Source organism: Amphibalanus amphitrite, unplaced genomic scaffold (assembly GCF_019059575.1).
Source record: "Amphibalanus amphitrite isolate SeventyFive unplaced genomic scaffold, NRLGWU_Aamphi_draft 000484F_arrow, whole genome shotgun sequence".
NCBI lineage: Eukaryota > Metazoa > Arthropoda > Thecostraca > Balanomorpha > Balanidae > Amphibalanus > Amphibalanus amphitrite.
The window spans coordinates 292,858-307,016 of record NW_024881978.1 but is presented as its reverse complement, the minus strand read 5'-3'; the positions used below and the strand labels follow the sequence as shown (position 1 = coordinate 307,016).

At 51.5% G+C, this 14,159-nt stretch overlaps 1 protein-coding gene across 1 annotated transcript in view; it reads right to left on the bottom strand.

Annotated features, from left to right (window-relative positions):
- LOC122392391 (monocarboxylate transporter 10-like) overlaps positions 1-14,159 on the bottom strand; it is a 42,262-nt gene that overhangs the window by 21,168 nt on the left and 6,935 nt on the right. Inside the window, exons 2-3 of the mRNA XM_043387196.1 lie at positions 10,211-10,362; positions 1,743-1,965 (exon numbers count right to left, since the gene is read on the bottom strand). Coding sequence (XP_043243131.1) covers positions 1,743-1,965; positions 10,211-10,362 — 375 coding nt within the window. The remainder of the gene's footprint in view (positions 1-1,742; positions 1,966-10,210; positions 10,363-14,159) is intronic.

The following is a 14,159-nucleotide window of genomic DNA, read 5'->3' as shown; positions in this document are numbered from 1 at the left end:
GCCAGCCTGCGCCGCAAGGTCCGCCCACGCACAGCACAGTTGAGGAAGCTCACCGGCCACTCATGGGGACTACGAGAGCATCACCTGCGCACAGTAGCCAACGGCTATGTTCGCGGCGCGTTAGAGTACGCTGCAGCAGCCTGGCTGCCGGCGGCCTCCCCGTCCCACGTGGAGCTGGTCGATCGGGAACTGCGCGCGGCGGCCAGGGCAGTCACCGGCTGTCCCATGTCGACGCCGACGCACGGCCTGATGGCGGAGGCCGGCATGGCCACGGCAGAGATGCGACGCACCACTCTAGCCACGAGAATGGTGATGAGAGCAGCCTCGCTGCCTCCAGACGACCCACTGAGAGCCGTGGCCACCGCGACACAGCACTCCCGCCTCTCCGCCGTTCGCGGCTGGCGCGAGCTGGGGCGCAACACCCTACGCGACCTGGGAGCGCTGGATGTTCCAGTCGAGCCCAGCCTTGCGGCAACTCTCCCTCCGTGGACTCCTACGGAAGGAGTCTCCATCGCCCCCACCGCTGGACCCGCATGCGCAAGAGGCAGATCAGATGAGTCCCGGAGAACCGCGGCAGAGGACCTACTAGAGAAGCTCCCGGGGGCGGAGCGCGCGATCTGGATATGGTCGGACGGATCAGCGACAGGAGGAGTGACATCGGGCGGAGGAGGCGCCCACATCACCCTCCCGAACGGCAACACGGAAGAGGTCAGAACCCCAGCAGGCGTCTACTGTTCGAGCACAAGAGCGGAGCTGGTTGCACTCCGAGACGCGCTCGCAAAGATCGTGGAGATCGAGCAAGAGGACGCCGCCCCCGCCGGCGGTGACGACCCAATCATAGCCTGCCTAGACTCCCGTGCGGCGCTGATGACACTGGAGAGCGGTCCCGCAGCCCAGACTACCCAGCTGGGAGCCACCATCTGGCAGCAGCTGCTGCTACTGGTGGAGCGCGGTCGACCGGTGCACCTCCAGTGGGTGCCCGCCCACTGTGGCCTGGCCGGCAACGAGCGCGCCGATGCAATCGCAAAGGAGGCCGCAGGCATGGACCAGTCAAATGCCCCTATTGACACCAGGAGCGCCACCCGCGCCGCCGCCAGGTCTGCCCGGCGCCAGTGGCAACGTGCATGGCCAGACGGCTGGTACAAGGAAATATTCGGTGAAGAACATCTACCGGGACCGGTCAGCGGTGACAACCGGATGGCCGCGGTTGACACACATCAGCTGCGGGCGGGACACTGGAGCCAGTCGGCCCAGTACCTGCACCGCATCGGACGCCGCCCAACTGACACCTGTCAGGGCTGCGCCGACACCGAGTGCCCAGCGGCTCGATGCCTGGTGTGCGGCGAGGAGGCGGATACGCCGCGACACGTGCTGCTTCGCTGCCCGTGCCTGTGCGGCACGCGCCTCCACGCGCTGGGAAACATGCACGGTCGACCACCTGACCTACGACGGGACGACGTGGTGGCGGCCTTTGCCGCCGGCTTTCGCTCATTCCAGAGCCGATCGGCTACGCCCCGGCAATAGCTGGGGCCGGGAGGAACATCATCATCATCATCAGGAGATGCGTGGATCGTGCCGCGGGGCTGGCTCGCAGATAAATACACTGACACTGAATACGCACACGACAATGATGCGCATACTTACGCAGATTCCTTAATGAGAGGTCGTGAGAGGTCAGAGACTCTCAATTAACTCCCAACAATAATCCATACGACCAATAATACCCTCCATCCCTGACTGACCTGCCAGGACGAGCAGTGTGCCCTTGATGCCGACCGAGCCCAGCAGGGACGTCATGACGAAGGGCATGATGACGGTGAAGATGGACGATCCCATGGCGCAGAGCCCGTTCACCAGGCCCAGCCGGCGCTCGAAGTAGTGTCCGAGCACCACCAGTGAGGGGGTGTAGACCAGCGAGGCACCGGTGCCAAGCAGCAGCCCGTAGGTCACCAGCAGCGCCTCGAACTGACGACAGGGGGGAGGGGGGAGGGGTGAGAACGACGGCCGGCCGGCGATACTGTCCAGCGACAGAGGTCGATATGAAGCAGAAAAACAAATGGTAGGTCAGTGCGGACTTGATCGGTATTTGTCGCGTCAGTAGCAGTGTGGGTTCAGGGCTAATCATCTGTCTGGGACAGTCGATCAGGAACGTCTGGGGGAACATAACGACGACACAACACAGAGGCTCGACCTTTCTCTTGAGACAGGCGACAAGATCGCGACAGATCCCTCCCTAGACCGGATACGGCGAATGTTTACGGCCACCAGGTCACTGCGGTGGCATGGCCTGGTAGCTCCCACCAGTACTGGTATCGGTAATCGGTCTGCTCGTGGCTGCATTCGTTGTGTCTTGTGAGGAGGGGATTGAAGTTTTACTCATTTTTATTCACGGTGCTAGTCACAGAAAACTACATCCTAAACAAGGTGCCGTTAGTACTTACACTGGGCTGGTATGCAGACAAAGCTGTATCTTACTTACAACAGCTAAGATACAGCTTTGGCCTTCGTGGAAGAAATTCGGAAATAATCGCATTGGCAGCTGGCATTTAGTAAGTTCCCAGGGTTATAATCCGTTGATGCAATGCTCGCATTTGTGAGTATGTTCCTAACACATGCTGTCATCATCTTGACATGTTCTAACGGTCATCGTAAGGCTCTCCATATCACCAGAGCGCTACAAAAGGATATGCAGAATAAAGCTGTGTTATGACAAAATGGTGTCACTTTTTAGGTACGTTTGTCTGTTTAACATATTCGTTAATAAAGGCTGAATCGCTTGTGAGCATGTAAGCGAATAAATAGACACGGAGATAGGGCATCTCTCACTTTTTGCGTCATTTCTATCTTGTGATTCTGAACTCGGCTCTCCTTTCAACGGAACAGATCTTTATTTCGCAGTAACTACTCCATGTTATGACTCTGACATGAGTACCTACTTACCAGGTAAACGTCAACGTGCTCACCAGAAACATAACCAACAGATAAACTAACCATGCTTGCCGAGACACGAGAGCGCAGCGTGTTGAGGTCTGCGTCAGTCCGGCGTAGCATTAAACCCACCAGGAATGTTCAGCTGTTCGCAATTCTCCAGGTGTGCACGCCACACACCAAGCGTGTTAAGTCTGATGAAATCCGATTATGAACCACCACAAACATATGTTCACATCGCTTTTTGCCGTAGAGACTCACAAGTCTAAGAGAAGCGCCAATTTCAGTTTTGTGAAGATACGTATATTTAAAGGCTTTACAAAGGATTGGACGATGGACATCAAATTTCGCCATTTTGTATGTTCCAGCTTTTGGGAACGGTGCGACTTGCGCTTGGTTGATTATTATTCTCTGTTCTTGTTCAAATGATCGCCTAAAACCCCAATGGGTATTTGGTATTGTTTGAGCAGACAATCGATAGTGGGACAGCTATACGGCTAAATTCCCGTAGAACCCAACAGGCTCACCTATATGAAACTACTCGGGAAATCCAGCTTTTGCTTTTGCAGTGGTAGACGCTTCCCCATGTTGATCTGCGTTGTTTTGGAGCAATTGCCGCTCGAATTTTTTTTTTAAAATCAAAATTCAAGTAATTTGATATAAGCTTATGTTTCTGTTCAGACTTCAGAGACAATCATGACCGCCCAAAAATGTTCCGCCGTTCCATAAAATGTCCGTTTACAAACGTTTAACAGACCAATTGTTTCAAAGACGTGTTTACTGTTTATGCAATCGGCAGTCGGCACAAGTAATTGCGTCGTTGATGGTTGCAACGACAGTTACAATACGTCACTACCCGAAAGTGGTAACATTGTTTTGACATTATGTCAGCTTGAGTTTTACCAGGCATACAACAGGCTAAATGCTTGTTTTCCTGTGTTTAAACGGTGTGCATTGATTGAAGAGTTTTAGGTAAAAGCTTCCTGTACCCCATCCATCAGGAAAACTCATCATCAATTCATCCAACACAATGAAGGCGCTACTGATGAACGCCGCCAGGCGGTCAGTGTTCAGACGCCTACGCAGAAATACTCTCCAGGAAGTGGATTTCTCAAAAATATAGCTATGTATTGGCACAGCTGTGAGAACTCAGGGCCGCCCTGAATTGTTACCACGCGGCAGTCACCGAACTGTCATTGGCAGGCACCTTAGCCCGAACGGCGCTTTTTTGCGCGCGTGCCGAAAGGGCGCGCTAAAACGGCGCGCTTCACCTTGTGGAGGTGCCAACTTATTCGTCACCAGGGCCACATTCGCGTCCCGGTCCCAGAGCTGTGTGTCATCGCTGCCACCCTAAACCGTCCCACCGTCCCCTCCCCTCCCCTCCCTCACCACCCCACTAAGACCCTGCGCCGTGCCAGCTCAGAGTCCGAGCCGCCGCGCCTCGCGCCGAGCGGCCGGCTGAAGAGCGCCGCCTCGCGTCACGGGCCTGGCACCGGTACCGATTGGCGTCGGCCGCCCACCGGCCACATACCGAGTCCATGGCCAAGGGCGCCACCCCCCGAGTGTCGCCCGAGACTATCAAGCTGGCACGCGACCGGTCATCCGCGGGTGATGGGGCGGGGGAGTGACCTCAAGAGGTCGTTCTAAATTCGGCAAAAATAGATGATGGATAAAAAAGAAATCGGTAGGTAAGTGAAAAGCGCCATTCTTTTACCGTAGGCAATGAAAAATAACTTCGACTATTAAAATGATTATGTAACAATCTGGTCTCTATTCTCGGCTTGGCCGTCCCCGGTTGGTAAAATGACTATAACAGTCATTAAAAAATATTTGTTCTAACTTTTCTATAACTACACATTTACCATGGCCAAGACGCACTTAGTTAGGTAGGAAAACCTCTAATAGTAACATAAAAAGTAACTGCATTATTATACTATTATAAATTCATTCGACTGTTCTCAGCCAGAGACTAATGGTTGACTGTTGGCATGTTTCCAGCCCCATGTCTTTTTTATGTGGGCAGACATGTAAACAGCATGACTTATGACCTCAGTCAGGCTAATGATAAAATAATGAACAAAAGCAATACAAGAAATGGCAACACTTATCATGATACAAAAAAAATATATTTTTGTCCACGATCAGCAATATGATTGTTCATTGACGGTCGACAGACTGCGCAATATTCCTTTTTTTCGGGCATTTGGTATTAGGGCATTTCATAGGCATTGCTTGCAATTGCATAAGCAAAAAGCGTTGTAACTTGTAAGTACAATACACTTGGAAATAAATATAAAACACGTTGCAGCTAATATTATATAGTGAAAGGAACTAAGTATGATTGACGAAATATTTGCCCTAAATTGAACCAAGCTTATTTGTCATGAGTACTAATGATTCCCATCATCAATGAAGACAGACAAAGCAAAGCCTTTTGGTATCCCTAATTCACTATGACCATAATTTGGCTCTCGGGCATACTTTATTTACAGCCAAAGCTCCGACGATATACCCGTATGCCTCAACAATACCGCGATTTATAACTTTTACAGCCCAGTGTTGTGTTGCACCTCAGACCTCAGCTGCGCAACTGGGCTATCGGCTCAGTATCGTGCAACTGATATCAGCCTTATAAATTACACCGTCGGTATCCACTGTGCATTTGGCTCGCAGCACGTCAGATACGGATAGCGGGAAAGTGTTGTCGACAACCACATAAGCCTTAATTACCGAAGTTTACATATCAAAGTATACAAGATGCAGTCGAAAGGCTGGGCTGAATCCACTACCAAATTTTGTGTTCGATCATAAAAAGAGGATATTGTCATATATCTTTCTGTTTGTAACACAACATATGCATGCCTTTACAAAAAATATCTTAATTATGATTTATGTGTATGTTATTGTTTACATATGACGAGGTTATGTGTACTTATAAAATTACACACAGTTGGGCCGGACCCCAGCACCACCCAACTCGACCCATACTCGTATGGAACAGGAGCCCCTGGCACCGAGCCAGCTGTGGTGGCATTGACTGGACGGCCAATGCCGGGTCAAGGTCAAGGCTCCGCCCGCGGCACCGGGGTCGATAATCAATGGCGGGTTGATGTGCCAGCTGACCACTCTCAGAGACACTGAATGAGCTGAGATGGATACGGTAGTAATAACCCGCGCCCCGCTGGGGGAGGGCAGAATCTGCCCCCTCCCGTTTTTCGCCAATAGCCCCTAAGCGCGTTCAGCCAAAAACGCCAAACTCTTAGTAACTACCTTAGTATACATTAATTTGACATTTCCTCTTAAAATTTAAGTGAATCCGTCTAAAATTTGCTAAGAAAATAACGTTTTAGTGACGTCATGCCACGCCATTTCGCTTAAAAAATACCTGAAAATTTCAAACACCCATAACATCTTCAGTTTTATATCAAGGAATCAAGACGTAACGAAAAAACATCTACGTAATTTCACTTTGTCTTTATGAAAATGGCTATCTCATTTTTGGAAATGTCTTGTTTCAGCCAATGTTTTTCTCAAAAACTGATTTTTTTTTGCGAAAATCGTTGAACAATCCAAACTCTGTGGTTTATTGAAGAAAAACCATAATACAGGTACTCATGCGAGACAAGTACTGCCTGTGAGTGTGTACAGTCGTGTACAGGTTGATGGTCCCCCACTCTTTATCCACCGGGTTCCTATGGCTCAGCATTGGCAGCAGCCGCCTGGTACCGGTAGGCTGTGCCGCATGACCCGAGAGTGAAGCGGCACAGTCTACCCACGCCGTTTGACATCGGCTCGGGTCGCCGGGTGGAGTACTTTGTAGACCAGCTGTCGCGTCAGACCAGCGCGGGGGGGAGGGGCTCGTCTCGGTGGTTGGCGTGGGCTGGCGAGTGGTGTGGGGCGTGTTGGTGGACCATGGGGGCTAGGCGGGTGTGTGTGGTCACTTGCTGCATTGCACATTTTGCGTCGCTTAACAATTGCATTCCTGTTTTTGCTAAGCAAAATGCACGGAAGACCCAGCGAATATAATTTAGCTGTGCATTGTGCAAAATGTGATTTGGCACGGTATCGAGGCAACCATAGGTCTTGTGCCACATATATGCATGATATTTAGGCAATACGCTTATGAAAATGGTAGATTGATCGGATTGATCCTGGATGTCAATTCGTATGTTAAATGTCAACATGTATTAAATGAACGAATGAATGAATCAATCAATCAATCGACAATCAACATGTAGATATAAAACCGTATAAATGGCTCGCAACCACTAAAATCAAACCAGATCCTAACTCGGAAAAGTAGCCGGAGCCCCGATGAGGCTCGAACCGGGACTCCACGTTGAAAGTTTTGCCAATGATCCATCATTTCACCAAGCTAGAGCGACCGGCACCCGGAACCACAAAAACATTCATTGACTTTGCTGCCAACCTCCCGGCCCCGCCGCCCGCCCGGCCAGAATTTGCCCCAGCCGTTGCCACCATCCGGTGTAGCTCAGCGTAAGAGTGCTAGACTGTCAAACTGACCGGTAGTGAGAGGCCCGGTTCGAGACGCTTCGCGTGCCGGATGTTTATTTCTGTGTCCGAGGCTATGCGATTATTCCACTTTTTCAGAAAGATTATTTGGTGACAGGTCTGTTTTCTTTCTTTGCTGCAATTCATGAGGAGGCCATATGGACCCTTACCTGTCCTTCCGCACTCCACTTGGGAGATGGGTGTTTGAACCCCCCTGGGTTTTGTGAATATCTCTAAAACGAATTTGTGGAGGGTGGATTTCGATCGGTTCTATGCGACAAGTGACCACACACACCCAGCCCCAGGTCCACTCACTCCCTCCCCACATCACCCCCGCCCTACACCACACTCCAGCCCGCCTCATCCACCGAGCCGAGCCAAATAGACAGGCCTGACCCTTACCCCCCCCCTCCCCCCAGCCGGTGTAACGCAGCGTCCGGTCAAATCGCTCTACCAGGCGACCCGAGCCGGTGTCATACAGTGTGGGTAGGCTGTGCCGCTTCACTCTCGGGTCATGCGGCACAGCCTACCGGTACCAGGCGGCTGCTGCCAATGCTGAGCCACAGGAACCCGGTGGATAAAGAGTGGCGGACCATCAACCTGTACACGACTGTACCTATGTTCTAACTTTTAGAAAAATCGGCTAAAGATTTACGAGTTATTTAAATTTTAAGTATGTCACGACGCACCAAATTTTCAAACGTTTTGAAGCTGTGAACCTCGTACAGAAACAAAAATATAGCACCATTAGATTTGCGAGATTTGCATCAGATAGACACCTTTTTTTAGTATTACCGATAAACTTCAAAGTTTGATCTCACTTGACCTCACATTGACCTGCCCACGACCTAAACTTCACCCAAATATGGTCCATTGAGTATGCCTATTGAATTCTATGAATAAAATGACCCTTAAAGGGACCCTTCCACCTTCAAAAAAGTTTATGAATTGGCATTAAATTGATGTCGCTCGGTTCAGAAAGAGCGAAAACGAATATCTACCAACTTTCACCGAAAAATATTCACCGGTTTTCAAGATATTAGACTTTTACTTTTGTTTACTTTTTGGGATCTCCGCTGTTCCTAGCGACTTTATTTGGAAGCAATAGTTTGGCAGCTGAAAGTGCGGCACTTGTTGCGCGCAAAGCAGCATATACCACCGCGTGCTACAAAACGTTTTAGTCAAACATTTAAAAATCGTTAGATATCTGCGCTGACGTCACACATTCAGAGGGGTATTCCTATGCATTAGCCCCTCTGAATCAAAATGCTGCAATTTTGAAATTCAATATTTCCGATTTAAGGCATTTCTCGATGTTGTGAGTGTCGAAACCGGTAATTGTGAGCCAGGGACCCCATTTTGGCTATCTCAACTCAAATCTAATGTTAAGGTGGGAGGGTCCCTTTAAATCCTATGTCGCATATATATCATTTGACAGTTTTCCGTAACCCGGATATGTATGTAGTATCTAAACCGTATTTAGTAGAAAACATCATCTTCGTCAATCATCTGTCTTTAAATCGTTATTAGTCGGGGACGTACAAACATACCACAAGATGAAGGAAAAACAGCACAAAAAGCAGATCGCCGGGTCAGCCATGGTGATCAGCGCCGTTTGAGAAGAAAGCCGCGCCCAGACATCCGCAATGCAGCTCTATCATCGGTTTGCATTCGCTTATGTAGCTAACCGAGCGTTTTCTTAGCCAGTCTCGTCATCGTGTTTACAAGTGGGAGGTTAGGGCCTGGCCCAGGCTTTCGGTCCTAACTGAAGTAAAGTAACATTGACACGCGGTCTGGCCGTGCTCTGTCGTCACAGTCTGCTGAGTGTGTACACAGAACGGAACATCACTGGCCGCATATTGCGCCGAATGCCATGAGCAATGAGCATCTGAGAGTGAAACAAGTGACAATATCTGGACTTTGGATGCTGTCATTCACAACTCGCAATGGGACAAGAGCATACAAGCATAGGAGTACGCAGGCGAGACCGACCAATTTAGCTAACTGCATTTTGTTGTATTATTGCCCTGCCTTCTTTTGTTACCTTTCAGATCACCTGTCGGAAAATTACGAGAACCGGCAAGGTAGCTAACGGTAGCAGACGGGCAGTAGCTAACCGAGCTAGCGTTAAGACTAGGTATATCAAAACTTCGCTTCCAAATTCAGCCCCGTCGCTCCCCAAACGCTCCCTTTTTACATAAATTACTTACTCGAGGTCATCTTTCTCCATTCCGATCGTCACATCTTTCACACATCTCTCACACATCTCTCACACACATCTCACACATCTCACATAGCTCTCACACATCTCTCACACATTTCCCACACACCCCTCATATCACTCACTGAGTCTCTCACATATCTCACACATCTCTCACACATCTCTCACACATCTTTCACACATCTCTCACACATCCCTCACACATCTCTCTGACATCGATCACACATCTCTCACACATCCCACATAGCTCTCACACATCCCTCACACATCTTTCACACATCTCTCATACATCCCTCACACATCTCTCACACATCCCACATAGCTCTCACACATCCCTCACACATCTCTCAAACATCTCTCACACATCTCTCACACATCCCACATATCTTTCATACATCTCTCATACATCCCTCACACATCTCTCACACATATCTCACACATATCTCACACACCTCTCACGCATCACTCACACATCTCTTACACACCTCTCACACACCTCTCACACATCTCTCACACAACACATCTCTCACACATCTCTCACACACTCACCTGACCGGAGACGAACGCCGAGACGAGGAGGCCGGTGAAGGCCATGAGGGCGCCGCAGCACGCGGTGCGGCGCATGCCCACATGATCGGCCAGCACGCCGGAGGCAGCCGACATCAGAAACGTCAGGCCCGTGCACAGCGAGCCCGCCAGAGCTGCAAGGCAGGGGGGGGGGCGTCACTGGAGGCGACTTTGGGCTCTGCGTGTGTCAGAAGAGGCAGCGCAGCAGCCAGTGATATCATTATTCCGGAAACCTTAGTTATTTAATAGTCAACCCTAGTAGATTACTTGCTAATGAATTGCAACAGTCAGCGGCATTATATATGAATTCATCACAACGTTTAACGGCAGCAATTTGTGAATGACGATTGACGGTCGTCCGTAATCTGTAAGCATGAAAAGTGTGGACATGACGTGCGCTGACCCGGTCGGCGTCGCATTCACGACCGACCCGGCTTAGGTGTAAGGGCTGCCTAGTGGTCTCTACGTGGATGTTCAATCGACAGAAATAGCCTGCATTCACTTGGCGGTCGATAGATTCGTTTTGCTCGGCTCCCGCGCGTGTTGTCTCACTTGGTCTGCAATCTTTGTTACCGCGGCCGCGACAGGCACAATCACAGCGGACGACTGTTATCGTGACAAGATTTATCCGGCCATAACCTTCCTCTTATGACAAGATTAATGCACTGCACATTGCACATACGTGCATTGGTTAACCAGCCATTTCACACGTTAGCTGGCATCATACACACATGAACTGAGCCTGAAGTATAAGCGTAAATATCGTGGACTTTTGTCTCCGGAGTGCATTTTCGCAGACAAGAGACAACCATCAGAAGTAGGTATCCATCAAGGCTTTAATGTGGTTAGCATGGTAAGCGACAAAAAAAAACTGGTCTGGACCAGCGACAAAGTCATAGTTGCGTTAGCACGATGAGGATTACATTATCAGCGCAATGAACAAAAATCTGGTAAGAAGTTTTCAGGAGGTTTACGTCTGTCAGTCAGAAGTTTAGAGTCCCACACCGTTCCAACCAGCTGTTCTCAGACTCGGCGAACCCGACACTCCCCCATTATCGTTTACAATCCCCGTGACTCACGGGCCGTGTTTAATTGCCGACTGTGCTCCGTGATCCGTGGAATGCAGCTGTGGTCTTGTCTGACGTGACCTATGAGAACTACATGCATCTGATGCTCTAACTGTTTGGCCGGGAACGCTGGGACACTATAGCCTGTTTCTTTATAATTTGTTAGCGAGCAAATGGGCATTTTGGATATCTTCGCAAAGACGGCCGGCGCTCGGAGCGCGGCGGTCGGTCCGCCGCGCCACGCCGCTCACATATGTGTCATCTGGCCCCTGTCCTGGTTCTCATGCCCACGTGTTGTGCGTACCACGAGGGCTGAGACGGGACGGGGGCCTGACAGTCTTCGACGGGACTCCACCGGTGCGCGACGGCCCGGTGCACGACGTGGCCGACGTGGCCTTACGTACGACGCGGCCGACGTGGCCCTACGAGAACGATTCAGTGAACCGCATTTGTGACCGCCGTATTTTGTGCATTTTAATCGTTTCCGTTTCATTCAAGAATAGACTTTTACTTATATGAACAATAACTTTATGGTCCTCCGGGTGACGAGTACGAGAACGAGTGACGCACGAACATTTCCGTATCGAACGGGTAAACTGTACGATTCTCATGAACATTCTGGTCCTCCGGGCCGGATATCAGTGCCAGAATGTTCATGAGAATCGTACAGTTTACCCGTTCGATACGGAAATGTTCGTGCGTCACTCGTTCTCGTACTCGTCACCCGGAGGACCATAAAGTTATTGTTCATATAAGTAAAAGTCTATTCTTGAATGAAACGGAAACGATTAAAATGCACAAAATACGGCGGTCACAAATGCGGTTCACTGAATCGTTCTCGTAGGGCCACGTCGGCCGCGTCGTACGTAAGGCCACGTCGGCCACGTCGTGCACCGGGCCGTCGCGCACCGGTGGAGTCCCGTCGAAGACTGTCAGGCCCCCGTCCCGTCTCAGCCCTCGTGGTACGCACAACACGTGGGCATGAGAACCAGGACAGGGGCCAGATGACACATATGTGAGCGGCGTGGCGCGGCGGACCGACCGCCGCGCTCCGAGCGCCGGCCGTCTTTGCGAAGATATCCAAAATGCCCATTTGCTCGCTAACATAGCCGTATTTTTTCATAGTTTTCATAGTTTTCATAGTATTTAACATAGCCGTAGGCTTTTCGCGATCATCCGCGGAAAATCCAACAACTAGCGAGCAATCGTTCAAGCGTCCCGTACGCACGCACACACTCGTAACGATCCGTTCAACATGCGCGATATGCATACACTCACATACAATACGCATTACGCACTACACAGAGTCTGGCCGGGGCGGAGGTCATTCCTGACAACAATCACGTGCCCAGTCGTAAAACTATACGACGGCGCGGTCCCGGCCGCCGGTCACTGTCACGCACTGACGCATGTCGTTAACTATGAACACTCGCTCGAGAGGCACTGGCGGCAGTGACAGCGCCGTCACATTGCCGACACACTAACGCCCATCGCACAAAGTACAACACGACACACATTACGTTACCGAAACGGCGAAGCGAACAAACGCGGACGTACAATAGCACTAACACGGTGCGTATCATAAACTAATATAACACTGCTAAGGTCGTAAACTACTAGCGCGTCCAAGAACTGTCACACGGCTCACAGCTGATAGCTAATGGCTGAACAGTGAACACTCAACACAAATGACCATTCGCAGCGGACAGAATGAGCGGCTCACTCTCTCACGCACACACACACACACACGTTAGCACCGCGAATGGTGGGCGCAGGAAACACTAATAAACGCTCCGATCTCCACACTGCTCGCCGGCGGCACAGTGCGGTCGTAGACGACTCACTTTAGCCGTCCCACGTGCGCGCACATTATCTCTCCGAGTCCATTTACTGTCCGTCGCCGTCGCACTCAAGACGGCAGAGACGAGAGACAGGCCGCCTGTACTGGCCGGTATCAGTCGTCACGTCAACGGCGGGAATACGACCGCCCACACCAGGGTCACACACTCCGCTCATCTCACCGACCAATGTCCACGTGGTACGTTTACGTCGGTCAGTCGCACTAGTTCGCCAACCCTGACCTCGGTCGGGTCCATGATCGACATGCAGTGTGCGGTCGGCGTGCGCGGGGAGACACTCTCGCCGCCGGCGTCGCCAGGAGCGATCCTGCGGCTGCGCGTTCTTCCGCTTCCAGCGGCGGCCACCGACTCTGAGCAGGCCGCCGGAGTCCATGAGGCAGGACGAGAAGACACTGCCGTTTACGACCGGCTCCGCTCGCTCGGTGACGCACGCCGTCACCCTCGTCTCGTCGTCGGAGAGGGCGGCCGGGCCGGACCGCGCAGCTGGACCTCGTATCCACGGTCCGCCGGGGGCGAGGTCCGTCCCCGGGCCGCCTCTGCTGAAGATGTCGGCCGGGCCCGGCGGCTCGGCTGCGTGACACCACTGGGTCGTCTCTGATGATTCCTGGGTGTGAAGGTCAGCGACTGCACTCGTTTTATCACTGACACGAACGTGATTGACAACGTGTTCACCATCGAGCACCGAGCGTTCCGACGCCCGCCCAGTCACCGTCCATCCCAACAGCGTCCTTACGGCGCACAGCGTTCCCGTCGGTCCCTCGATCACTTCCCGCGGCACAATAAGTTCGATGACGTCGGTTCCCAGGAGCACCTCCACTGGGCCGTGGGTGGCGCTGGGGAGATCCAGGTCGGCAAGGTGCGGCCATTTCTCCTTTGCTACTGTGCAGTCCATGGCCTTGGCTGACACGTTTAACGTCGGCGTCGTTTGGGCGTTTCGTATACGGTGTGCCCTGCCGTCGCCGCCCACAGCCTCGACGGCGAAGGATACACGTCGTGACGTCGTCG